Raw genomic sequence first — 26,847 nt, forward strand, 5'->3', positions numbered from 1 at the left:
GTTCGTGTGTTCGGCGTCATCGCAAAATGAAGCCAGACAGGATGTGCGTGACGACGCTGTTGTTACAGCGGTGCTGGCGCACTGTCCTCTCCGGCGGCGCTGAGATAGCTTGGAGCTGTCGAGAACTCGCGTCACATCTGACAGGCCAGTGTCTGAGGTGGCGGCTTTGTTGACATCTTTGTCATTTAAATAAGAAAAAAACGCCAACCGAGTTACGATAACACGACGTTTCGGAACCTACGGGCGAGTTGCAGCTTGACTTTTTTAAGCCCGCCTATAGTCAGCCGCCGGTTTACACTGACCAGAAGGCGGTAGACTGCACGTGGGCTTAAAAAAGCCAGGCTGCGAGCATTCCCCCGCTGTCACACCTGATCAAGGAACCGAGTAGGCTCCGAAATTTTGTTGTATTAACTTCGTCGGCGTTTTTTCTTACTTGAATTAAATTTGCTTCCCCGGCCAGCCAGACCTCTGTCGAAAGTTTTTTTTTTGTCATCTTTATTTGTTGCTACACCGTATTGTGATGCCCATATTACAGGGGAGCGCGCAAAAGGCCGCACCTATATTTATATATATTTTATGGGTGTGCGAGTTGAGTCATGGGCGTCATGGCTCCGACGTCATAGTGCAGTGACGTGAGACCTCATAGAATTTAACTGAAACAATGTGCCCACGTGTGAGCGTCTGAGTGGCACGTGACTTTCCGCGCCAACACAATATATGCTTCGAATTTAATCGACCCTGGACGCGGGGTACCCACCGCCGGGTACCCACCGGTGATAGAATGGGGACTAGCTTTCCCCTGGTCTGGTGCTCGGCTTATTTAGGGTGAAATGCTTTTAAAATGGGTCTTTGACCCCTCATTGGCCTTGGATGCCCTTGCGCCATAAAAATCCATCATCATCACCTCTTCTATAGAGAAGGCTATTACCCGTGAAAAAAAAGTGGGTACTAGAAGTGCCTACCGTCTTCAGTAAGTCCGGACTGTAGTTCAGTATTATGGGTTCGTGCAAGCGCTGTACATCTGCGGGGAAGTCCAGACTTATCTTCTGGACTTAGAAGCTCGCGTTTGTGCAAGTGGGGTCTGGTATAACCCGCCTTGGCAGACAAGCAGGACTTTGTCCAGCAGTCGGGAGGCGAAGCTCTTGCGGCATACTGGAAACGGGCAGCACGCAGGCAGAGGTCGACGCTACAAAGGTGCCGCCCATGGGTCAAACCTGTTCCGCGCCACTACTCACTCCTTGTAATATGCAACGCCAGCTCGATCACCGCTGCGCACGTTGCACGAGCGAAGTACGCGCGCTGGTTGGGTCGCGCGAAATTTATGCGTGTCTGCGCAGTGGTTAGCGTTGCAGAAAAAAAAAAAACCAACGCAACTCTCCAGGAGAACATACACGCATCACTAACACCGCCGGCGTCTGCGGGATCAAAGGAAGGATCAGGCAGGAGCGTTTCGTCACATCCGTGCGTTTTTATTCGTAAACCGACAGCTTTTCGCGCGCCCTGCGGAAACTAGCAGCGCGTTACACACACTCACTCATTCGTTGGAGCGTGGAGGCCGGAAGAGCCGCCTTCGTTTGGCCTGCACCCGCTGCGGGAGCATACGTGACCCGACCCTCGTACGTAATTCACGTGCCCATGCAGCACTCAATATCGGCCCAATATTGGCAAATAATGGTTTTACTTTGGCCCTTTGTATGTCCGACTTTTCCCAGTATATATCCAATATTGGGCCGATTTTCTGTGCTGCTTTGGATCGTAGTCGTCGCGACTGATGCGACGACGGAGCTACGCACGGAAATATAACGGGCGTTGCGTTGTGACCCTTTGCATACGCGCGTGTGTGTATATGCCTATAGATAACATCTACGGTACACCTCTCGCCTTCGAAGACGCGGCGTTGTTTTGGCGCGGAAAGCATAAAAGGGTCTTCAGCAGGGCGGGCTGTTCTATCTCGCCGATATATGTACCAAGCGCGAGAGTCCATAAATATCGCGTGCGATTTCGCCTTCACCTTTGCTCTTCAGCCGTCTTCACGTGTAATGAAGACTGTGCTGAATTCTTTCACCGGATCAAACACAAACGGAGTCTCTTGCCTTGCTGACCTTCTTATGAAAGCCTGGGAGGAGAGGAACCACTTTGCTGCGGTGCCGTGGCGGCCAGTCGTGCTTCGCTGAGTGGAAAACTATTGGCCCCGGCCTGCCTCCGCATAACATGTATTTCCTCGCCTTCAGAAATCGGGTTAACATTGAAGGATATCGTGCATATTGAAGCTATTTATATGTGGATTTTTTTTTTTTTTGTGGGAACGACATGCACGGGCTATGGACATTCGCTATCGCCTTTCTTGCGTGTGCATAGATATTCGCGCCACACGGCCCGTCAAAGTCGCAACTATCAAATTAAGTTTTCGTTGGAAGAATTGAAAGTATAGCTCTCTACTTTGATCGCTCGTTTACGAGTCTGTACAGTCCTCCTCGAAAGGGAACGCTTGCATCGCCTGGTGTCGGCGCCGTGCATCGTGAGATTCCTTTGTGACCTCGCTGAGTAGCCGCTATACTATAAACGCCTGTAAAAAGCGTGAAATTGTTCTGTGGAGATCGTTGCTGCATGTCGCGAATAAAAAAAAATAAAAATAAAAAAGGCGCGATGCTATGTTACGTAGTGCGCGCACTCCACGTGTGGCACTGGCTTCGGCCAGTCGTAATGATTGGTCGTTGCTATAGTGATCTGGATGGAGCTAGTGAGGAACGCCAGGTGAAAGCTGTCCCGCGTTGGCCTCTGGAATTTGCGTGTCTGTTCGCACCTCGGATATTGCGAGACGCGGGGGGGGGGGGGGGGGGGGGGGGTTTTAGGGTCGGTACAGCTTCAAGTCGGTGCCTCCCCTATGTGCGAGTATATTATATATCACTGCGCATGCGCCACCGGCGTTGGCTATATGCTAAGATCGGTACAGGCTTGACCTTCTCGGTGCTTCTCCTTTGTATCGCGTGCGCTATCGCTGGCAGTGGTAGTTGGTTGACGGGGACACCATCACTGCGGCGGGTGCGCGTTGTACGTGGCCGTGGTCGCCTGGGCGTCGAAGATGAGCTTCAGGATCTGCAGCTTGAGCGCGCCCACGGTCTCTTCGTCCGGGATGCGCCGCAATTCCGTGCCGATGTAGCACGTGAACGAATCCACGTGGTCGCCCCTGCGGAAGCCGAAATGTGGAGGAGGGGTGTCAATAGCAGTTGCGTTCGACACCCCACGTATTGATGCTCTGCACTGTTCTCGCGGCGTCCGTGAACGTGTCCCAGTTCAGGCATGCCTGAGCTGGAAACCGACCCGTGGCTGGTCTCGCTTCCACGCCCCTACTGCGCGATAGGTCTGGCTGACCTTTCTGTTTGCATCCCCTTATTGCCGATTAAACGTCGTGTAATATGACTCTTGAGCTACAGATATGTCTACATGTGGTACGCAATGCTTGCGACATGTGCGTGCTAGCAAGATCTGGCGCAAAAGTGCAAGGCCTTAGAAGATGGCTTGCGGCCTATCCTCTAAGTGCACACCAAGATTCCCTCGCGAATCTTATTCATCGAACCTCGTTATAACAAAACGGGTCATACCAAATGATGGATGTAACGAAATAATGAAGATTCCCCTTGGAAGCTCGTGGCTATAATGAAGCTACGGATATAACTTTAGTAATCCCCAGTCCCCTTCAACTTCGTTATAACGAGTTTCAACTGTATAACCACGCTCCGCTTCCGCAAGAGAATGAACGCCGCTGCCATCAAGCTCGAGGACGCGACTCTAGCGCCACCGCTATTCGCGCTATAGCGAAATGACGTTCAACGACGACCCCTCAGTGGGTAACTTATATGAACCTTGGGCACAAATTCGCAGTTATCCATTCGTTTCTGTCCTAAAGAGGCCTAATATCGGTTCGGAATGTGAACTTCTACATAGTCGTAGCATGTGCGCACCCCGGCAAGCCAGCCGGCTTTGCTGTCACGCCGGCCAGTCGGTAAAGGCTGAACGTCGGAGGCTGCGCCATGCATGAAGGCTGTGGTGGTGGCCTACCTTTGCAAGTCACCGTAACGTTCCCCTGGAAATGTGTAAGTTTGCCGTATCTCTTGATGGAAGCCGTCGTCCTCGGGCTGGAAGAAAGAAAAAAAGAGCACAAAAAAGCGTTGGTGAACGACAGGACGAAATCACGTTTCTTCCCTGGCCCTGCAGCGTGGTGCTAAGCAGGACTGCAGACACGTGCTTGTGCAACCAAAGAGGGACCCAAAAATTAGGGGACGCAGCAACGTAAATACTGCGTTTTCAATGAGTGCACTTGTGCATCGCAAACACACTGCTGATGTAAAATATTATTTTTTTTCCTGACGAGAACGAGTGAAGAACCATTCCTGATGTTTTATTTGTTATTACGGGTTATACTTTCCGGTTTAAATAGAAAAAAGTAAAAGTATGCCGAATACAACTTTTGGAATGCGGCTGCGTTTTTATGGAGGAAAAACGCTAAGGCGCCCGTGTGCTGTGCGATGTCAGCGCACGTTAAAGATCCCCAAGTGGTCGAAATTATTCCGGAGCCCTCCACTACGGCACCTCTCTCTCTACCTTTCTTCTTTCACTCCCTCCTTTATCCCTTCCCTTACGGCGCGGTTCAGGTGTCCAACGATATATGAGACAGATACTGCGCCATTTCCTTTCCCCAAAAACCAATTATTATTATTATTATTCGGTTTTAACCGAAAAGGGTCAGTATTCTTGACATGCACGTCGCAGCTTGCTGGCTATAGAGTAGGAGCTGCGTCGTCCGTTAGCGTAGCGCTGTTCACTTTCATCGCCTATTTAGGACAGCTACATACTTGATTAAATAGGTGTCTACACAGCATGTAAAGACACTGGAAACCATGCATAAGCGGCACGAAAAATGTCATGTTCTGGCTACCGCAACGGTTAAGCGGAAGTTTCGTCACTGACGTCAACAAACAGGCAAGAGATGCCCCACCGTTTCGCTCCACCTAGCGCAACAACAAAAAAAAAACAGACTGTGGTTGGCTAATTGGTTCATGACTGTAGCTGTAAGCAAAGCGCACTAGACAGCCACAGGAAGAAGGAAACGTACAGTTGCAGTAGCGCCGTGTTTTCAACTACTGCAACCCAGCGATGACTGGGCAACCAATAATAATTGGTTTTTGGTGGAAAGGAAATGGCGCAGCATCTGTCTCATATATCGTTGGACACCTGAACCGCGGCGTAAGGGAAGGGATAAAGGAGGGAGTGAAAGAAGAGAGGAACAAATAGGTCCGTAGTGGAGGGCTCCGGAATAATTTCGACCACCTGGGGATCTTTAACGTGCACTGACATCGCACAGCACACGGGCGCCTTAGCGTTTTTCCTCCATAAAAACGCAGCCGCCGCGGTCGGGTTCGAACCCGGGAACTCCGGACTGGGCAACCAACGTTTCAGAAACCACCTTGATAACCATTCTCCTTCTGTAAGCGCATGTATAATTGCTTACCAGTAACTAAGTTTGCTCAATTGATGCTAAATCAAATGCTTAGGTGAACAAAAAATCCAAGATGAACTTAGTGACTTCTGACCGCACAGGAGTACCACATTATATCACCGGAAAAAAAAAAAAGGTGGTTCATCAGTAGGAAATAAAATTTCCCGAAAAAACAAACAAACTGGAGGGGACACTTGATCTCCGCGTTACGGGTACGACACGATAGCAGTAATGGGGTAATGCCTATATATGCGGAATTCTTCATTATTGAATTTACATTCATAGATCGCTGGGGGATCCTCACAAGGCAGGTGCTGCCACCGGTGGGGCTTGTGCGACTCAGGTTGCTCTTCCCGAGCAGCCACTAATTTAACTGCCAATTGCCGCGGTGGGCAGTTTGCTCACTATCCTGTGCGGCGCGTTTTGACGTCGTCACAAGGTCACGTGGCCTAGGTGTCCCCACCTGTCACCTGGGTTGCTTCTGTGGGGATTTTTCGCTCACGGCCCTGCGACACGGGGCTCTTAACGCTACCGCGTTAAAACGAATCTGGGCTCTGAAATAAACACCGAGAAAAATCCGCCGAATTCTCAACAATAAAAATCGAAAGGTCCATCCCCACAGTTATGGCATACTACTATAGATTCAGTTGACCTCCGCGGGCTTGACGTGCGCATAATAGAGATGTATTCGGCGAGAAGACGACTATAATAAGAATTCGAAATCTGCGTCTGTCTTGCAGAAATTGGCAGTAGCTGGTCGCCTTACGGCGCGCAAGGAAGCCGGATTAAGAGACCGTTGGCTACTGATCCGGAGTTCCCGGGTTCGAACCCGACCGCGGCGGCTGCGTTTTTATGGAGGAAAAACGCGCTAATGCGCCCGTGTGCTGTGCGATGTCAGTGCACGTTAAAGATCCCCAGGTGGTCGAAATTATTCCGGAGCCCTTCACTACGGCACCTCTTCCTTTCTTCTTTCGCTCCCTCCTTTATCCCTTCCCTTACGGCGCGGTTCAGGTGTCCAACGATATATGAGACAGATGCTGCGCCATTTCCTTTCCCCACGAAACAATTATTATTATTATTATTATTATTATTATTATTATTATTAGAGACCGTTGGCACAGTGGCACGCTTATCAGGCGCCATAAGTAAAGCAAAACTTCGAAACTGAGTACGCGACGAATTGGAGCCCGTCGTCACGCTCACCGGGAATATCCTCCTCTCGCTGGACGACGGCTCTTCGAGCGTCACCTCGGGCGACAGCACCAGCGAGTTGCTAGACTGGGACAGCTCCAGGTCCTCCACGTCGGCGCCCGCTCCGATCACGGTGACGTCCTGGTCTGCCTGCTGCGGCGTCTGTTGCGAGGAGGTGCCGTTGTTGTTCTCCTGGTGCCCGGCAGCGCCGTCCAGCAGCGCCACCGGTCCTCCTCCTCCTCCGTCGTGGTGGTGCGAGCCGTCGTCGTTGTGGAGGTGGTTGTGCGTCAGCGAGTTCCTGTGGTTCTGGGAAGACGACGACGACGAGCTGTTCTCGAGCTTCAGGCCGTCGTGGTGGTGGAAGTGCGGCGCCTCGTGGAACCGCCGCTCCCGGGCGAAGCCGAAACTGGGGTTCATGTCCATGGAACGGGAGTCGAGCCCAGCCTGCATGCCGCCTCCGCCGCCACAGAGCGCACCACCCATCGACTGCATCCGCATTGGTCCTCCCTCGAGCTGAGCCCAAGAGAACAAAGGAGCCAGGACTCACTCTTTTTTTTTTTCCAAGGCCTGTATACGCGTCGCTGAAAAGCCGCAAGGCAGGAAAAAGGTCGGCATCAAGCTTCACGTGCTAGGACTGTGTATACATATGACGGGGGTTTGCTAAGGTGAGTCATGTTGGCGATTCGCTGTGGAAATGTACAGCGCAAAGAAAGACGAGGACTCAAGGAAGACACATGGGACACAAGACGCATGGGACACAAGACGCATGGGACACAAGACGCATGGGACACAAGACGCATGGGACACAAGACGCATGGGACACAAGACGCATGGGAGACAAGACGCATGGGAGACAAGACGCATGGGAGACAAGACGCATGGGAGACAAGGCTCATGGAGGACAAGACAGATGGGAGACACGAGCGCTCATGTGTCCCATGTGTCTTCCTTGTGTCCTCATCTTTGCGCTGTACATTTCCATCAGGGGTTTGTAACTGACGGTATTGGGAGATTTTATACGGTGAACATTCATGTTAACTATATCCGTGGGACAAGGTCGTCGCGCGCGAAAGCGACATTCGTCAGTTTGACCTTCTTCGGGATGCAACTTTGGCTACCGTCGAGCCATGAACTAGTTGACTAGCACTGGTGGAAGTTAAGATGCACTCACGTGCAGCGAGGAGTTCCTGGGCTTCCTGGGCAGCACGACGTCCTTGAGGAAGGTTAGGGACCGGTAGAAGGCCCACTTGGTTCGGTACGGCTTGGCCGAGTTGCTGCTGCGGTCCATCTTCTGCCACTCGTTGGTGAACTGGTTGCGCAGGTTGATGAGCTTCTTGCGCACCGCCTCGACGGGGTAGCCGGTCTCGTTGGAGAACTGTTGCAGCGCGCGCTCCTTGGCCGCCTTGTCGCTGTAGTCCCGGTGCGAGTGGTCCCACAGGCAGGGCGTCTGCCGGTAGAACTTGACCAGGTAGCAGGTCACGTTGTGCGGCCAGTGGATCTTCTGGCTCACGCACAGGCCGGGGCTGTCGCCCGCCCCGCCGCCGCCGCCGGACACGGCGTCGTTCGCGCACTGCTCGCTCATCTGCGCCAGCACTGCCGCCTGGTGCGGAACCTGCGTCGCGGAAGTGCGCGTACAGGGCGAGATAAGCAAGCTGCAGTAAGAGTTTTTCCCGGACTGAAATACACATTTGTCAGCCCATGGAACGTGCGACGAGAGAGCTGTCATTTGTTCGACGGCAAAGCGGAAATAAAACACGGCCCATGGTATCTGGTACACGCACCCGTCACGTGCATGTTTTCGCCACTCCCGAGGAGAGCGCAGTCGGGGCTGCAAATCTGTCTATCGGCGCAGCACTGTTATGCCGTTTATGGATCGGTGTTGCATTTACCAATTACTATGCTTTCCGGATGGGGATGGCCGACAGCCCTGCCTGTGAGAGCTGCGGTCGTGAGGAGACCATCGCTCATCTTCTCTGTGAGTGCCCTGCATTTGCGAGTGCAAGACATACACTGTGTTGTGCCCTGGACCGCCTCGATCCTCGCCCATTAACAGAGCAAAAGATCCTCGGTCCGTGGCCACAGCAGTCGACTGCCCTCAAGGCATACAAGGCACTCTTTGCCTACTTGAGAGCGACTAGATTGAGTGACAGATTGCGACAGCGTTGTGTGCGTGTGTGTGTGTTATGCCTTTTTTCCCTTCTCTCTTCCTCCTCTTCGTCCCCTAATCCCTCTTCCCCAGTGCAGGGTAGCCAACCGGAACCCCTTTCTGGTTAACATCCCTGCCTTTCCCTCCTCCTCTTTATCTATATATCTATCTATGTCCGTGCTTATGTTGACAAGCGCAGCGATGGCACCGATGCTGTAGCATTGCATGTCATATTTCTCTGTGCGTGTGTACGTCCTAAGCCGTCACGATTTCTTTTGTGCTCCCGCGCGTCACCTTACGGTACAACGTTAAAATAAAAGCCTCGTGGTATCCAGCTTCGCAGAATGTCAGTGCAGGTGCAGTCCGAAACGCGATATCTTGAGAGTGCAGCCCAACGTCCGTCAGTCGGGTGCAACTCAAGAATAAAACGACAGGTGCCCCTCGAAGGAGGCCTTCCAGCCAATGGCGTCGACCGATTTTCATGACGTCGCGGGCAATCCGATTAAGCCGTGGTTGATTCCCTTTCATCTCCCACTTCTTGCACTGTGACGCTAGAAGGTGAAAGATGACGTGAGAATCGGTCGACTCCATTTGTTAGGAGGGCCTCCTTTGAAGGGAATCTGCCGAAGTTGTATCCGACTATGGTGTGCTGCAGCTCCTGTAACGCAGCCTTCGCCACTGTTCTTATATACTGTAGGGAATGTAACTGATGCAAATAATCACTGCGATGCCCCTCTTCCCCCTCAAAAGCGAGGCTTCTGCAAGCCATCATGCAATGCTTTCGCTTGAAAATTGGGTTCGAACGCGCAAACTGCACAGCGGAGGTTCTGAAAAGCAACCCCACCGCAGCTGTAGTTCTCGAACACGCCGGATGAGGGCGCCAGCCGCATATTGCGTATCGAGTATGTGCCACTTTGCCAGTATGTCCGCGTTCTGCATTCCACATTGAATGAACGCCGGTCCTCATGTCTGTGCATGGTTATGTTGTTCAGTTTTACAGCGAAAGGTGTATTATTTTTGATTAAGCCATTTAGGAGGTACAGTCGGGGACAATGGTGTCTGGACCGCGTGCTCTGGAAACTAAGCCGATAGCTCTATTATTAGCTGCCGGCTGCAGACCGCACTTGCGGAGCTGAAAGAACAGCATTTTAGCTTTAACCCCCACAAATGTCTCCAGCTGGCAGATAATAGAGCTATAGGCTTCGTTTCCGGATCACGCGGTCCAGATACTTTTGTCCCCGACTGTACATCGGCAGTCGTAACTTGTTCATTCTCTCCCACTGGCGGGAAGAACGAAGCCCAGAATACCGCGTTCCTTTTCCCCGCGCCGCCATGCTTGGAAGATATATGGCCGCCGTGGCCATAAGCTGGCAACACAGCACACACCATGATTTGCAGGGATTTCTCATGGCGCGGCGTTGTTGTTAGGCATGGAGGAAGGATGAAAATGAACCCTAGCTCACCGCAAATTTCGAGAGCCCGGGCCAAGCCACCCTGCTTCTTGGAGCGGCGGGCTTCCAAGCCTCTGGGCTTTTCTCTAGGATCCGCATACATGAGCGAGGTGTTGCTTCAACAAGTTACAAAAATTGTTTCCCGTCTGTGCTGAACGTTCTTTCACTATATCCGAAGTTAGCCGTGTCAACTACGCAATAATGTAATAGTAATGATAGTAATAACAAGTAATAATGACGTTGGGAAGACGGATACACGGATGCGATTGCAGTGCTGGGAGCATCCAAATCCGGTGGCGGGAGGAGGAGGATCTCGCATCACCCGGAAACGAGCGCCGCCGGTTGCTATGGCACTGGCCGAGCGGAGCGCGCCGTCGAGGAGGCAGGAAAGACGGAGGAACGCGTACAGTGACTCTAGTGCCGCGGCTTGCCGAGGCTCCGGCGGCTCGCTCGCCGCGGAGGCAGGGGAGACGCGCGGTGGTTGAACGAGGTGAATAGGATGATTGTTAGACACGGCAGTGGACCCTATCACGTAACAGCAGCCGCATGAGGCCTGCGGAGCGTCACAGAAAGTGAGCTTGCGGAGTTCGGTGCTGCATTGACGAGGTGAGAAAACAGGACCACGACGGATGTTCGCGAAAGGTGTGCGCCGTGGGATGCTCGTAGATTCGCTGTGGTGGTGGAAGCGGATATTCATGCCGACGGGAAAGTCGAACCTGTTGATATCTGAGCTGAACGTGCAAGACCGCACAGCTAGCGGTGGTGCGGGCTCATAAAGCGACGAAGACCAGTGGGAAAACGAGTACGAAACAGGCTACGCCAAGTATCTAAGCGTACTCGAAGCAAGCAGGCCAAAGCCGTGTAGCTGAACATGCTCGAAAAGATAGGCGAAGCCACGTAACGAAACGTGGGCGAAACAGAAAAGCAAATACGGGTAGCTATTTGTGTGTCAGGTTGGCTCGTCGCGTGCATAACAAGTCTGTAAATATGCTTATGCCAGCGCTAGCGTCCTCGCATGCATACGCCATACCGACTTTACGCGCCGGAAACGCCGCTAATTCCAACCAGTTTTTGCTGATTAATGCGCTAAGCCGGTGAGCTCAGCTCTGCTATTTATTTCTTACTGTTATTTATGCTAGTCTTCCTTGCCCATGCGCGTTAGCGCTCAAACGCACCTGTTTTTTTGAAGACAGTCTATTTTTTTTCTTTTTGGAATGAAAGAAAGGGCTTTTTTGTCTTCGGGCAGGTTTTCTCAAGCCTAGGGCGGCGGTCCCGACGCGTTCGCTGCCGCTATCGCGAGGCGCGGCTAGTCATTACAGTCGACTCGCGCACAAAGGCGTCCCTGTCATATCGTTCCTTCGGAGGTGATGCCAATCTCGATTCCTCTCTTTTTGCTCGGAAGGAAAATAATAGTAAAAAAAAAGGCAGCGAGGGAACCGAAACACACCCGAGAGCCGTCTATTATCTACCATAAAAACACACACGCGCGCGCGCGCACACACACACCTTCGAGAGCGCGAAACGGGCTTCTTTCTACACGGCGTCGGCCGCGAGGCAACGAACTCCTCGCCTCGATTCTTCCAATTTTCTTTTCTTCCCTTTGTGTGCGCTCTCCCGCGAAGACAGGTTTCTTTTTCTGAGGAGAAGGCGTTCTCTCATTCTTTTCTCTTTTGAGGATGCGGGGCCCGTTTCGGCTTTTTTCTTCTTCGGTTCATTCGACGACGCGTCGAGCGCGAAGAAAAGAAAGAAAAAGAATTGAAAAGAAAAGAGGGGAACGCCGAAAGTTCTCGGCGGAGGGAGGAAATAATGAAGCACTGACTTATTTATAATCCACCTTGAGCGAGCAACCGCGAGGCTTTGATCATTTCAGATCAGAGATCGGCGGGCCTCCTTCCTACGCGGCGCGCATGGCTGGAAAGCTTCGGCGAAGGCTAACCGTAGAAGCATACGCGCGCCATACTTCGCTGGAATATATAAGGTTCTCCACCGAAGGCGTGGTGCTGCTCCCCCGGGCTTGTTATTTTAAACAGGTCGCGAGGCTAGGACAGTTTTAAAGTTATTTTTTTTTTACTGGCAAGGAAAATATGCAAAAAAAAAACACGTACTGATCGATAAGCTTCATTATAAAAGACCTTCTCCACTGGCTAGAGAGAAAGGAATATCGGAGGCGCATATAGAATGACTTTCGTAACGTTGTTTATAAGCCAGACACTTTTGTGCCCTGTTTGACGTCACGCCTTTCTTGCGACATTTCGTTCGCGCCCCGCGAGTCAACGCTGAGACGTCGGATTCTCGCTCTTATGCGTCGCGTTTAACTTTCCGGGGGGTCGCGTTAGGGCTTGTTGTGCCGAGTAACGTAACTAATTACCATTGTTTCGTAGTTCTGTTCATGCGCAAACGTCGCACTCGGGAGAATAATTACAAAATGCGATTACGTGCATTGTGTAAGGCGCTTCTAAGAGAAAAAAAAAGTTTTTCCTCTCAATTATCTTCCTGGAAAGAGCACTAGTGCCTGTCACCCCCCCCCCCCCCCCCCCCCCCCCCGACCGCAGCAGTTAACTTCTTGAGCGAGTTTCAGATTACTGGCTTCCTCGCACTGATTCAAGCAGGCAGCATAGGCCAGGAAAGCTCAGTCATCTCCACATCTCTCGGCATGTCCGTATTGCCTCGCGTGACTTCGCCCCCACAGCGGGACGAAAGAATGGGCCCACGGCCAGAAGGAGCGCTCTGCCTCTGTGGTTATAGTTCTTGAATGGAACGCGGACGGAGGGTAATAAATGCAACAGAGCCGGTGATCTTGCTTCCTTGTGTCTACTGTACTTGTGCTGTCAGTTTCAGTATGTAGCGTCATAGTGACAAGCCAGCTACGTGCATACTTTGGTTTTGCACTCTTGAAGGGGAGGCATGTCCGACCGTTTTGCGATTCATCGAAATTATTTCTTCTTTCGATATAAAGGGCGTGGCTTCGTTATAGCCGTCCGCACAGAGAAGGCAATGACATGGATCCAGGAGCGAAACCGAAATGACCTCGCAAACCTGACCAGATCCGTTGGCTATGCCACAATGACCCTTTCGCGAGTCTGTTCCGGAATGGAGTCGATGTGAGAACACTTCGATTTCAACGGGCACTAGGAGGTTCTTCACGGAAGCTTTCAGGATAAGGCAATGGCGTACAAAGTGAGCCCACTGCCAGTACACAGAATACTTGGCGCAATCATCCGTAACTACCAGTAATCTTTCGCTGCCTCGACGATGCGCGCATTTAATTTTCCCGACGTTGTCGCTTGCGGCATTGTCGACGCCACGGTATTTTCCGACCGCGTTTTTAGCCTGCGTGTTCCCTGCTACTGCGTCGCGCAAGAAATAAATTATGCGCTGCGCATTCAGCCTTCAAGTCGCGGCTTGTTCCGTTGAACGCGTTTAACTTTAGGAGAGCATAGGTGCGCGCGGCAGTCCACGAACAATGACGAATCCAGCTGGAATACTCTTGCAACGTACCGCTTTTTATTTTCTTTTTGCCGCGCGTAGTAAAGGGTACTGCCGCGACTGTTCATGGTACCATGAATGCTCTTAGCACAGATTCGCTTCACCATATAAACTCGGCTGCGAGAAGTCTTTGAGCGGTACATTATACCGGTACCCGTATACAGTGCAAGATTAAAAGCAGAACGAAGTACGCAAATGGCGACCAGCCCGCAGCACGCTGGAATTAAGGGACGTTGGAAGGGGGCGCGAAAGCAAAAAATAAAGACTGGCGACATCACAAGACGCTGGCCGAGACGCCGCTGTTACCGATGCGCCTGCATAGGAGCATCGTGACGTCACTTCCGGGAAGCGGAGACACTCCGCCTGTACGAGGGTAGGAGGTGGGGGAGCGAACGTACGCACGCACAGACGCACACCCGGGGTTGCCCGCGCCCAGCAGCTGACGCCGACGTCGGAGCACTCACGTTTTCTCTCCCTCGGGTCAGCGGTGGCGGCGGCGGCGCGTGCTGGAAGCCTGGGAGCGCCGATGCCCGCACCAGCGAGCGCTGTGGTGCGAAAACAAAGCTCCCGCGACGTTCGGCAGCAGCGGCGGCGACGACCTCGCCAGTGGGCGCCGCTCCAAGATGGCGGCGCCGGCGCGGAAAAATGTTTTCCTAGCCCGGCCCGCGGGAGTGCCGGCGTCGTCTGCGCGCCTTCCTTCCCCGAGAAATTTTTAGCCGACGGAAAAAAATTGTGTTAGGCGGCGTTCCTCCAACCGGAGCGCTCGATCGGGGTCACCTGACTGGCTGGCCTCCCTCTCCCACTCGCCCATTCTTTTTGGGCGAGGAGAGCTCGCATACGGGAGAGGGCAAAAGAAAACAAGAGCGCGCGCATAAAAAAGTGGCGCCGGACCCCCTCCTCGGCCTCCTCCTCATACTGCAGCCTTCCCCCCTGCCTGCCGGGCTGCCGCGAGCGACGGCGGCCGACGGCTCGTGCCCCCCTTCCCTTCCCCTCGCAACACACGGGGAAAATATTTTTACAGCCGGACGGCGGAGCCGAGCGCGCGGCCAGGGCCCGCGATCGATGTGGCAATAAACTTGCCTTATTGGTAAACGGGAGAACCCTTTTGGGGGCTGCGTCGGGCGGCGGCCCGGGGCGCCCGACTGGGAGCAGGCAGGCGAGCGATGCGGGCCAAATTGCACCCCCGGCGCGCTTCTTTCTCTCCCTCTCGTCCCCCTGCATCTGCCTGCGTGGCGCATTGAGAGACGAACAGGTCGGACCAGCCATCCCTCCCCCTTCCCCCCACTCTTTCCCTCCCATCTGCCGTGCTGACTTTCCAGATACCCCCCTCTTGTCATGACAGTTGGTTGCACGGCGTCGTAGCCGCCGCCCGAGGAGCTGTTTGTGCTGTTCTGAGCGAGGGGAGAGGAGGCGTGCGCACTGCGTGGAAGGGAGGAGGAGAGCAGAAAGAAAAATAGTGGCAGTCCTGGGAGCCAACTTTGCATAACTGACACAGCCCTAAAATTGAGCCTCTCGGTTTTGCGGCGCCGCTGCCGTGCAGGAGTCGAGGCGAGGTCAGCGCCAAGCTAAAGTTATCCGGGCCGGGCGCCGGCCCCTTCTCTTCTGCCGTCCGTGGTTCCCGTCGCGAAATTAAATTCTTCCCCTTGTCCGTCGTTTCGCGGTGCAGACGATTCTCCCAGGTCCGACTTTGCTTCGCGTGTCCTTTTGTCTGTTCCCCTGGATCGTGTTCTAGTCGCGAAGAACCGCTTGGTGGTATCGTGTCGCAAAAAAAAAAATAGGAAGACGTATTCTTTCTACACCATTGTCGTAGCAGTGATATCTCGTAGGCGTGGTGATACCGGATCCCGTTGTGATGGAACAGTGTCATTAATAATCGCGTACTCCGACTGGTTGGAACGTAGGCCGATGAGTTCGCGGTGTCATCATTCGGCTTCTAGTCGCAAGCTCCTTTCCAATTTCCTAAGCAGGAATCAGTCATAAGAAGCACGAGCAATCGGCGGGAGTTTAGTGGATTGAGAAAATGGGATCCTCTGAATGGGTTGCTAATGCACAGTACTGCAGCCACAGTGCCGGAGGGCTAAAAGTCAGAATCCCTGCGGAGTGCATGCTGTCAACCTGCGGTGCCAGTCGCGTCGGAGCTGACAAGTGCTTCCCGGTTTCACAGGGTCTCGGCGTTTCCTTCGTTGACTGAAGCGAGGAATGAGCTGTACGCAATAAGAGAAGCCCACGGAGTGCTCTGGAACTGGTGGCCGGAACAACCGGTTGTGTGCAGTAATTTCCTGCTGGCTGAACGAGAGGAGTGTTCGTCAATCATCTTGCCCCTGGCTTCTTGCTTTTCTGAGCACAGGTCCCTTCGACAAGGAAGGAGGCAGTAGAGTTTTGCTCTAACCTACAGGAAGCCGTTAAAAACTGACTTTTTTTTGTTAATTCTCTGTAACTCGCCGCTTTAATGTATGCATTTCGCTTATTGTGAAATTAAAAACAGTCTCTGTACGAAGGTGTCGCAACCACCGGAAAAACATATTGCCAGGTGCTTCTCCGAACTGATTGCGTCTGGCACGTATACGCGCGTGCGTCACTTCAACGCGTGACAACGTTTGATAGAAAGTGTACGCCGTGTAAACTACTACCTAGCTTGGGGGTGAGGTGCGCATGATGAGTCCGGTGGCTGTATGCTGCGATGATCTGCAGTGTCCACTGTGATCCTGCTTCCGTCATTTTTTTTTCCAGGCTGTTTATTTGCTTGTTTACTTATTTCTTCGCTGGTTGGTTTGGTTTTATTTTAAAGATATATTTCAGCCCCGTTGTAATAAACGAATTTTTATTACTACGCTTCATTTCCCGTTACCAACGCAGGGACAGCGGTGTATGTAGTGAAGAGGTGAGTGAAGCCCGTCGTAATCGGCAGCTCCAGCCGTCATTGTCCGCAGAGTGATGAAGGCAGCGTCACCTGTCTGTCAAACGAAGCTGCACTCCGCCCGCCTATGGTAGAAAACTACACCCGACGAAAAACGCAAAAAAAAAAAAGAAAATGGGGACTCCTGTCTGACTGCCGGGGCCGCAAAATGATTTATATCTGCCGCTCCAACCGACGTCGGAGGGGGCCTTGCATGCGTCGACGTTTCAGTGGGAGGCCTTCACTCTGTTCGGAAACCGGAAAGGGGCAAAATCTCCCGTGGCTTTCGCCAGCTCGCAAGAACGCCGAATTGCCGGTGTTCCTATTCGTCGCCTTTCGCCAATGGATGTCAGTGCAGTCGGGCATACGACGGTCTACCGAGCTGGTAGCCACGGTACTTCGTTCTTGTTTTGTTACTAAGTAAATGGTCGCGGACGTCAGGTCATTAGACGGAGAAAGCGAAACTTAGGAAGACATCAGCGCGCGCTTCGAGCTCACCTGCCCTGGCTCCATTTCTGTTTCGTACGCGTGTAAAGCCAGGTCCGCGCATGTTCGGGACCGCACGCATATATACGTGTGCATCTCCTCGGGCCTCGACTTTTGTGTCGACGACCGGTGTGGGGCTAAATGATGCCCGATCCATTTCGAGATCCGGGGGTGCTGGTCGTACGAGGGCTGAGAAAACAACGCTCCGGGTCCCCGTAATCCGGTGCACGGATGCCACAGTGGGCACTTCCGACTGAACAGCAAGGGGACCTCGGTTGAATGCGGACAGTCTCTTTGGTGCTGCAGGACCTGCTGGGCTTTCTTTGTTGTTTTCTTAGCGACTGCATAGTGCGCCGCTCACCCGAAATAGGGTGGGAACGCGGTTGTTGCGAGATGGTGACGCCCCGGTGGACCGACGACAGCTATGCCAACTTGCTTGCTCCTTTATCGCCTTTCGCCGGCGCCGCTTGCTGCCGCCGCCGAACCGCCTCTGCTATTCTCTCGCGCTCTAAGCGTCCGCGCTCTGATCGCTTCTTGGCGCGGCAAATGACTCTTCCCGCGGCTATACTTAGCAGCTTGAGGCTATACTCCGCACTCTGTATGGCGTATCGCTCGGCGACGTCTGCTGCTGTGTGTTGCAGTGGCGGCCAATGCGAGCACGGGTCGGTACCATAGCCGTCAAAAAATAACCAAAAAGTTGAGCTTGTTGCAGCGCGAAGTTTTGCTGAGGAGTTAAACGTAATGCATCGGTGTGCTGGTCTTTTTTTTGCTTTTCTTTAGACGATTTTTCTGTTTCTAATGGTCCCAACTATAACCACGACAGAAGAAAAACCCGCCTCTGAAGAAGGGGGCGTTGAAAAGCACGGAACCATGGCTTAGGTGGGCGGTGGTCGTGTGTTTTCCTCCCCGCTCAAAAACTTGTTTGGATTCTTTTATCGTTCAAAGCACATTTGAAATCCTTATTTCAAAGCTATTTTTTTTAAGTGCTTTTGTGTGAAGGATTCTCTAATAGACATTTTGTCTTCCTCGCAATATTTGATGATGTGGCGAAGTAGTATTTGAAGAGATCCAGAGGTAACTTACGCATGCATGTTGCAATCCTCAACAGAAGGCCCATATAGGTATCCCTCAAAGGTCCACCGAATGTTGAACGTGACATTTTTAAAATCACGAGTAAATAATGTGCGTGTAGCCAATGATTGGCGAGCCTATCGGAGAACTCTTTCGAACATCGCGCCAAGTTAACGTATTAAACAATAATCTGCTTTTATTTATTTTTTACTTCGCCTCTTGGGCTCTACCGGCTTTTGACACCAGACTTCAAAGCGATTTCCGTATTAACTGTTGCGGTTCGGTGATCGTTGTGACGTCACGAGCGAGCGAGGTGACCCGTGTGCGAAGCGGAACGGAAACATGGGCTATGTTCGCGAGGGAAGCGTATACAAAAGCCTGTTGCCATGGAAACGGCTTCTCCCACTTGAAACCGGTATTACTAAACAATAAAGAGGGACACAAACACGCAAGGTACATTGTTCCGTTCGGTGGCTTGAACGTTGTGGGCAGCAGATATCGTTGCCAGCCTGACAGGAGGTGTTGCGATGGAGATGGGGAATGAGGGAACCTCCGAGATCACTCCAGCTGTTCTCATAAGATCCTTCGTCGCCATTCGACAGATGACGTCTATATGTTGCACGACATTTAAGGCCGACACCGAATGACGTCCTTTCTGCGCCAGCCACGGCGCGCTTCTTAATCTATATCCGCCGATTCCCTGGCGTCCCCGCATGTGTTTCCCTTCTCACGCTATCTTGGCTACTATAACAGACTGCCAGATGTTCCTTATCGGGTGCAGACCGGCCCACACCACCGCCGCGGTGGCCAAGCGGTTAAGGCGCTCTCGGCTGCTGTGTCGAAGTATATCCGGGTTCAACCCCGGCCGCGTCAGCCGCGTTTCATGGCAGAAGCAGCAATGCAGTTACAGATGACCACAAATGACGTAAGCATAACTCGCGTCACACGCACACAAAAAATGCCAAGGTATCATGCTCTGAAACAAAGCAGTGCAGCTGACGTCGCAAAATTTATACGGAAGAGCCGCGGCTCAGTGGTTGTGGCGCTCGGCTGCTGACCCGAAAGACGCGGGTTCGATCCCGGCCGCGGCGGTCGAATTTCGATGGAGGCGAAATTCTAGAGCCCCGTGTAGTGTGCGTTGTCAGTGCGCGTTAAAGAATCCCAGGTGGTCTAAATTTCCGGAGCCCTTCACTGCGGCGTCCCTCATAGCCTGAGACCGTCTGGAACGTTAAACCCCATAAAACCAAACCATTAATGAAGAAGAGCAGATTAATTGTCTAATACACATGTTCCAACGAGAATTGGAAGAGAAGACGTTCTTTAAAGACTAAGCGGGACCAAAACACTTTGAACAGTGTTTAGAACAGGAACTAATATCAACATCTTCGAGGATTGGGCTAATTGGTAACTTACGAATAGTATACGAAATCGTTTGTTTTGCACAGTTGATACGGGCGTGCGGCACAAACCAATATTCTGGAGGCCCTGTGCTGTAATGAACGGTGTTTCTTTTCAGGTTTGCTACTGAACTCGTGTGCTTTTGTATTATTTCTCGTAAGTCAACACTGACCGAAAATTAGAGGTCTGGAACTTGGAGACGTTGAACCCGCGGCCCGTACGCCAATATCTGCAGTCCATACATTTACTTAAGCTTGGAGATGATCAACCCCGCGTTCTATATTTGATACAAACTGCGCGCTCCTTCTGTCTTGAAGGGTTAAATATAAAATTTGCTGTTTAGAGTTAGCGCTCTCCTCGGCTTCCGTTCATACTTTCCCATTTCAACAGTTCGGGACTTATTGCTGGCCACCGGTCGCGCATTCTCGACTCTGCTTGGTGTGTGTGTGAATGCGAAGAGCTGCGGTGCCGCTTCGCTCCAACCGCGTATCTACTGCTGCCGTGTGGGTCTGATGGCAGCGGGTTCGACTCCTGCCTGCGTCTGTCGCATTTCTCCCACATAGGGGAATGCAAGGAGTCCTCTTATTCCAGTTGTTTGTCGGTGCGCGTCAGAAAAAAATAAAAAAGAACTCAATCTACTCAAGTGACTTTACCATCCTTTACAATAAAGCACAAGTGAAATATCGCCTATACATTCCAGCAAACAAATCATGCCGAAAGGGGAACAATAAGTGGATGCTGGATCAAATCAAATTGTGCTGGTGTGAATGCCTGCTGCATGATTCTATTATCTGCTCGGAAGAAGCTGTGGTTTATGGTTTACGGGGGGTTTATGCTTTATGGTTTGAGTCCTAAAGCGACTCAGGCTATGAGGGACGCCGCAGTGAAGGGCTCCGGAAATTTCGACCACCTGGGCTTCTTTAACGTGCACTGATATGGGGAACTTGCGCTGAAGTCTGCGGTGCCGATTGCAGCGCCATGACACACTGCCTAGCGAGAAGAGAAAGCAGTTTTGGGTAGTACTATTAGTACTTTTCCGCGCCACCTTCAGGCGCTTATCGGCGTGAGCCTCCGCGCTCTGTCGAAGGCGCACGTGCCGTGCGTCGGCTATCTGGGCTACGCCGAGAGAAGCTAGGCAATGAATGCTGTCAGCCAAACGCGGGTATCTAATCGCGCAGAATGTGTTCTGGCGTTTGCAGCGGCCCAAGCGGCTGACAAAAGCAGTTTTGAGTCACCGAATGGAACAATTGCAGTGCCACCTTGGCAGCGCAGGTTCCCCATAGGGCAGCACACAGGCCGTTAGCATTTCGCTTCCATCGAAATTCAGCCGCCGCGGCCCGGATCGAACCCGCGTCTTTCGGGTCAGCAGCCGAGCGCGCACGGAAGAAGCTGTGGAAGCGGCCAAGTTTTCTCTCAGTGCTATCGCCGTCATCATCCTTAGCTAGAAATGTTCGTGAAATGCGCGTATACAGCGCCATCCGTGCGATTCCTGCGAATCTCTGCGCATGCTCTGTCGGCGCGAGTCGGCAGTCACGCCTGCCATAGGAACGGTGTGTGGTGGCGTAGCGGTCGCCCGTGGCATTTCGGTCCTGCCCCTTTGGGACGCGAGCGAACCGCCGAAGCGCATCCCTGTGATTATCCCGGCTTCAGCATTGCCGTCACGGACACACGCATGGGCATCCGTCCGCTGCTTCGTGTGAGGCGATGGGGCCCTATATGGGCGCATGGTTTACTGGGCTTTCGGGCACTCATTCGTTGCCATTCAATCGCTCAGTCACTCGCTTTCTCACATTTCTGTTTTTTTCAAAAAAAAAAGGTTTATGTTATGCGGCGACACGCGCTGAACTCTGTAAAAGCTTTCATGCGCGTGCTGCTTGCCTGTCCTCAAAGTCAAAGACCGACAGTCTTAGCGGTAACTTGGACACCGCCACGATCGCAGCGGGCATAGTTTCGCGTACCTTTGCTTCTGACCGATCACGTGATGACACGTGACCGATCACGTGACCAGTTGTCGACGGGTGGCCTACGCTCTGAATCCGCCGGGGGATGGTTATGTACTACAGCTTTCGCTGTAAAAACATCTGCAGAAGTGCGGTATTTACATGGCCTTAAAGGGAAACTGAAGAGGTTTAGAATTCGATAAGTTTACAAGGGCTGTATGTGTGAAACATGCGGGTGAAACCTGCGAAATCGTTTTGCCCTAGTGTAGTAAGGCCGCGCTTCATCAACACGCATCTTTTTTTTTATTCCTTTAGCTTGTGGTCACTGCGGGCCTCCGGTCTACGCCCCCCACCCCCGCAAGCAGTGGCAAATGCGCAGGAAGCACTGGCTGCTTGACAGCACCACTGTGACGGCCGAAAACACCTGGCGCCAAGAAAGCATGCGAGGCGCCGCTTGATCTCAGGCAGCATTCCCACGGCGGCAGAATGCGAACCACCTCGCATTCCGCGATGGGCCCCTTTCTTTCTTCTTTTTTCTGGCATTCTCGATGGCACCGAAGCGTCGCGGTTCTCCGCCGTCTGACATTCCTGCGGTGAGCCAGTGGGTCAGTGGTCCCGCCAATTAGCTAAAAAAAAAAAAACGCTTCATCCTTTGAGAGGCGACGCGCGGGTGCGGCAGGGAAAGGGAAAGCATCAAGCGCTAAGGCCGAGAACTCCCCTCGGAAAGAGGGTTTTCAAAATGTTTTCTGTATATGTTTCTTTTTCTTTATAGCCAAGCCCCGGGCTCGAAGTTGGGTCTAACCTTCAGGGGCTGTGGCTACCTCCATTGGTTATCGAAGCTTAGGGCGGGCCTCGATATATGACCGCCCTAATTTCTTTGTTTGCAAAAGCTTTAAAACTGCATGTAAAATCATTGGAGGGCAGTCTTGTCTAGTTGAGCTAGGGGATCCGTGCAGTGGCACGTAATTCTACAACCCTAGACTCTAACCTCGCGTCGATGAGTAAGGGCTTGTAGAGAGTGTTTCTCTGTGTGAGAATTGTCTTTGTCAGTTACAGCTTGACCGTCTTTGTGACTCAACTTGTAACGCAGTTTGCCCTTGTACATACTGTAAATATATTCTCTCTTTGACCATCTGCACATCTCCCTTCATCACCGCCGAACAACAACGTTTGGAAGGGTCTGCACCCTTCCGAAGAACCCAACGGACCATCAAAAAATTACTGGCGCGGCCGATTCCTTGGACTCTGGAAGCGCAGCAGGCTTTTGATAAGCTAAAGGAGTCGCTTTGCGAAGCGGCAGCGCTAAACACCCCCGATATCCGCAAGCCGTAATGGCTGTTCACGGATGCATCCGAATCGCGGCCGGAGCTTGCTTGGCACAGATGGGAGAGGCGGGGCGAGAGGAACCGATCGCCTTCGCCAGCCACACGTTCACACCAGCTCAGACCCGCTGGTCAACAATCGAGCGCGAGGCATTCGCCATAATTTGGTCGCTTAAGAAATTTCACCACTGGGTGTTTGGTGCACAGATTAATGTGGTCTCCGATCACAATCCTCTCGCTTATCTGACAAGCACGCATCATGGCGCTAAACTAGCAAGGCGGGCACTGGCCTTACAGCGCTACAATGTGGTTGTAACGCACAGGCGAGGCGCCCGCAACAGCAACGCCGACGCGTTATCTCGCGTCCCCAACATCAGCTGGGGAAAAGAGCAAAGCAATAATTGAGCCATGACCCCTCAGGCAGGCGTGAATGTTCCCGTTCACTCGCTGCACTTTGTGATGTGAACAGTGGTGTGTGACCGGAACCATGTGCAAGGACGCTGGCACGCTGACGCTCGTACTGTGATGAACTTCATTTATGAAGAGTCTATAACGAAGTGTGTTGTTCTTTTGTCAGTGCCGCGACATTTTTTTGTTTGTTTGTAGAACAGATTATTTCTGGCTGCATGAGGCTGCAATTTGAGTTTCACGTTGCCGCGGCCTTTATTTGGTTTTGCGTAAATGAGCGGACTCCAAGCTCGTTTAGCATCTTAGTGGGGACGTGTAAGGCCGCGCTTCATCAACGCGCATATCTTTTTTTTTTATTCCTTTAGCTTGTGGTCACTGCGGGCCTCCGGTCTAGAAAGAACGAAAACCGAATGATGGATATCTGCGTTCTGCGTCCAGTACAGCAATGGATAAATTTGCGCAGGTGGTTATCCGAAAGGTGCCAGAAAAGAAAAATAGAACATTTGGGTTAGCGAGCCGTTGTTTCTCTATTTGCTTCACAGCTATGCATACGTGAGGCCGTTGGTCACTCTGCGACAAATGCGCCGTTGTTGCTGCAAATTGTATTTTTGTAGGAGTCCAGCGATGGGTAACGCAAAGCAAGCAAAATAAGCAGCCTTTCTCGTACATCGTGCGCTGCCATAAACAATCGCCGGCGTCGTCGTGGATGCTCAAAGGGATTGGGCCCTTCGGTTTACTGCCGCGTGCACCCGACTGCGCGCCCCCTTAGCGTTAGTGTCTTTGGCCTAGTTTAGCTAACCGCGGCCCTAAATTGCGGCCGCGCCGACGCCGGATGTAATCAATGGGAGGAGATACTCGAGGCGTGCAGCGGTCGCCCCATATCCCGGGCATAAACGACGGCATTCGCGACTTCGGCCTCGTTTGCTGCTGGAACTTTTCGATCGCAGTAAACCGCATTCTTCGTAAATGCGTTATTATTTTTTTTTACTTCTTAGTATTCTTTGGCGCCCGTGACTACTAGATATACGCGACCCGACGCGTTGGCTCAGTGGATACGTGGCGTTCGGCTGATGAGCAGAAGGTCGCGGAATCGAACCCCGGCCGCGGCGGCCGAATTTTGAAGCTGTCGGAATGCAAAGATGCCTGTCTGCTGTGTCGTTCGTGTCAGTGCGTGTTAAAACGGCCCCGGGTGCTGGAGGTCGTTATTCGGAGCCCTTCACTACGGCGTCTCTCGCAACCAAAGTGTGTATACCTTCCGTGCATACGTGAAATCACGCATTCTACCGCACCACCACGACTGGGTGTGACTGCGTGTGTAGTGTCACTAACCTCGACAGTGTCCTACAGATCTTCGCTTTCAGCCGCCGCGGTGGCTCAGTGGTTATGGCACTCGGCTGCTGATCCGAAAGACGCGGGTTGGATCCCGGCCGTGGCGGTCGAATTTCCATGGAGGCGAAATTCTAGAGGCCCGTGCACTGTGCGATGTCAGTGCACGCTCCCCAGGTGATCGAAATTTCCGGAACCCTTCACATCACATACAGCGTCCTTCATAGCCTGAGTCGCTATGGGACGTTAAACCCGCATAAACCAAACCATAAACCAAGATCTTCGCTTTCAATATCAAAAGCTAATCTTATTTGTTTTTTGCCACTGTGGAATGCAAAAGATGATCTCGCTATAACGAATTCCCGCAGTAACGAAGCGGTTCGCTCGTCTCTGTCTTTTTGCAGCGCGGTTCCCAGTACTACAACAAATTAATTGGGTTTTACAGGGAAAAGATTCCGTCTTCTCGTGTGAGCCTCGTAGTGGAGAGCTGTGTGGTTATAGCGAAATTTAGATTGTAATGAAAATAAAAAATAGGAGAAACTCTCGGGTTTTCTTTCCTCGCCGTCCTCTATAGTTTCGAAATAACGAGGTCGCACCGCAACCGTTTCTTGCTTAGATTTGCTCTCACTTGATGATTCCGCTCGTCGTGCGTCTTCGCCTCTCTTCCCAAACCTTCCCACGTCCGCGTTCATCTCGCAGAGCGCGTCGCACAGCCGTGCGCGGCGTTACGCACGGAGACGTGCCCCGCAAGACTACAAAGTCCAGCTATAGCTATAGTCTAGCTCTCTCGGCGATATGAATCCGCCTCAGCGCAAGGGAACCAGCTGCGCGCTTCAATCGCGTTTATTATTGGCCGAGTGTGTATCGTCCACTGTGCCGCACATCCACCGTCTCTCTCAGCCGCCCCCGCTCCGGCACTGCCCGCGTGGCGAGCCAGGCGTGAAGGGCAGCTTGCGGGTCGCCGCGCGCGCGCGCTTTTTCTATATACTTTCGTTTTCCAGCGTTCCGGCCGCATTGATCGCGCGTCGCGCGCCCCGCTCTTCCGCTGTTGCGCCCGCGTACTGTGCACGTCTCACTTATCACGCGCAGTGTAGCGCGCCTAGTTGTGTGTACGGTGCCCCCCCCCCCCCCCCATTCCTTTCTTTTTCCTTTTTTTTTCTCATCTTCTATTCGCTCAAGATAACTATACGTCGTCGATAGATGCGCGCGCGCGCCGCCGAAGCATATAAGCTGGCGCTTAATGGCTTTTCCCCTAATGACGCGATTGTCTCTCAGGGCGCGCGGTGACGGGCGCGAAACTCGCGCCCGCGACGACGACGTTGCTGTCGCTCGCTGCGACGCAAGCAAAGTGCCGCTGGTCGATGAGTGTCGCGCTCTCGCGTCTTGTTGCGTTTGAAGGTCGCGTGGTCGATCGCCGACGCGCTGCTTTGTCCGATGCCCGCGCACTCCTTTTCCCTCTGACCGATCTGCTGTCAGCGGCGCCGCGCGAATGTCGTTAGGTGACCTTAGCCAGTCGCCGAGCTGCCATTTACAACAGGCTGTGGTGACAAAGAAACAGTAAATAAAGAAAGTACAGTTTCGTTATTTTATTTATTGCGCTTTGTCAACAGCCCTCTTTAATTGCGTTTGTGCGTGAGAAATAGGGGGGCGAGGGAAGAGGAGGGGCGCTCGCATCACGAGTGATGGATGCTGCGTTTGTCTTTGTTCGCACTATCGCCTGTCACCGAAGCCAGAGGGTATACAGTGCGCGGATTTTTTTGAAGTTCCGAAACTACGGAGAGCTGCTTGAAGCCTAGCTAGTTGGTTCTTGCTTCGTTTAGACGGATCAGGAGAGGACGGACACAACGTTGGGATGGTGCAGCCAGTCCAGGAAGAAGAAAAGGGCCTTCATTTTCTTCCGATTGAATTATGACATTTTGCTTTATTGGTCGCACCATTCCAGCGACCTTCTACGCCCGTCTCTCCTGTGGTCGGACTGTTGTTCTGCTGACATCTACACTTACTGGAGAGAGGTTCCGAAGATTATCCTCTTCGCCCCGCAGGCATCACGAACGTGAGGATATATACTCATACACGTTTCATCAGCAGGCCCCGTGAGCCGGACACTTTCGATCGAGACTGTATGTACGCGCCGTCACGTGTCGCACGACTTTTTTTTTTTTACTTGTGGGAGTAGCAGAGCTGATAGAATAGGAATGTAATGAGCTACGAACAACGATGGTCGTCCCC

The 26,847-nt window shown here is 52.5% G+C and overlaps 2 protein-coding genes across 2 annotated transcripts in view; one reads left to right on the plus strand and one right to left on the minus strand.

The window, feature by feature from the left end:
• Positions 1-26,847, plus strand: part of LOC144128930 (alpha-1,3-mannosyl-glycoprotein 4-beta-N-acetylglucosaminyltransferase B-like) — a 147,023-nt gene that overhangs the window by 89,907 nt on the left and 30,269 nt on the right. The window lies entirely within an intron of this gene.
• Positions 1,449-14,459, minus strand: LOC144128929 (uncharacterized). Its single transcript, XM_077662733.1, has 5 exons — positions 14,236-14,459; positions 7,860-8,300; positions 6,701-7,201; positions 4,060-4,136; positions 1,449-3,187 (listed from the first exon to the last, which is right to left on the minus strand). Exons 2-5 carry the CDS (start codon positions 8,268-8,270, stop codon positions 3,031-3,033), a joined length of 1,146 nt encoding a protein of 381 aa, XP_077518859.1. The 5' UTR covers positions 8,271-8,300; positions 14,236-14,459; the 3' UTR covers positions 1,449-3,030.

The sequence above is a fragment of the Amblyomma americanum genome, chromosome 4 (assembly GCF_052857255.1).
Source record: "Amblyomma americanum isolate KBUSLIRL-KWMA chromosome 4, ASM5285725v1, whole genome shotgun sequence".
NCBI lineage: Eukaryota > Metazoa > Arthropoda > Arachnida > Ixodida > Ixodidae > Amblyomma > Amblyomma americanum.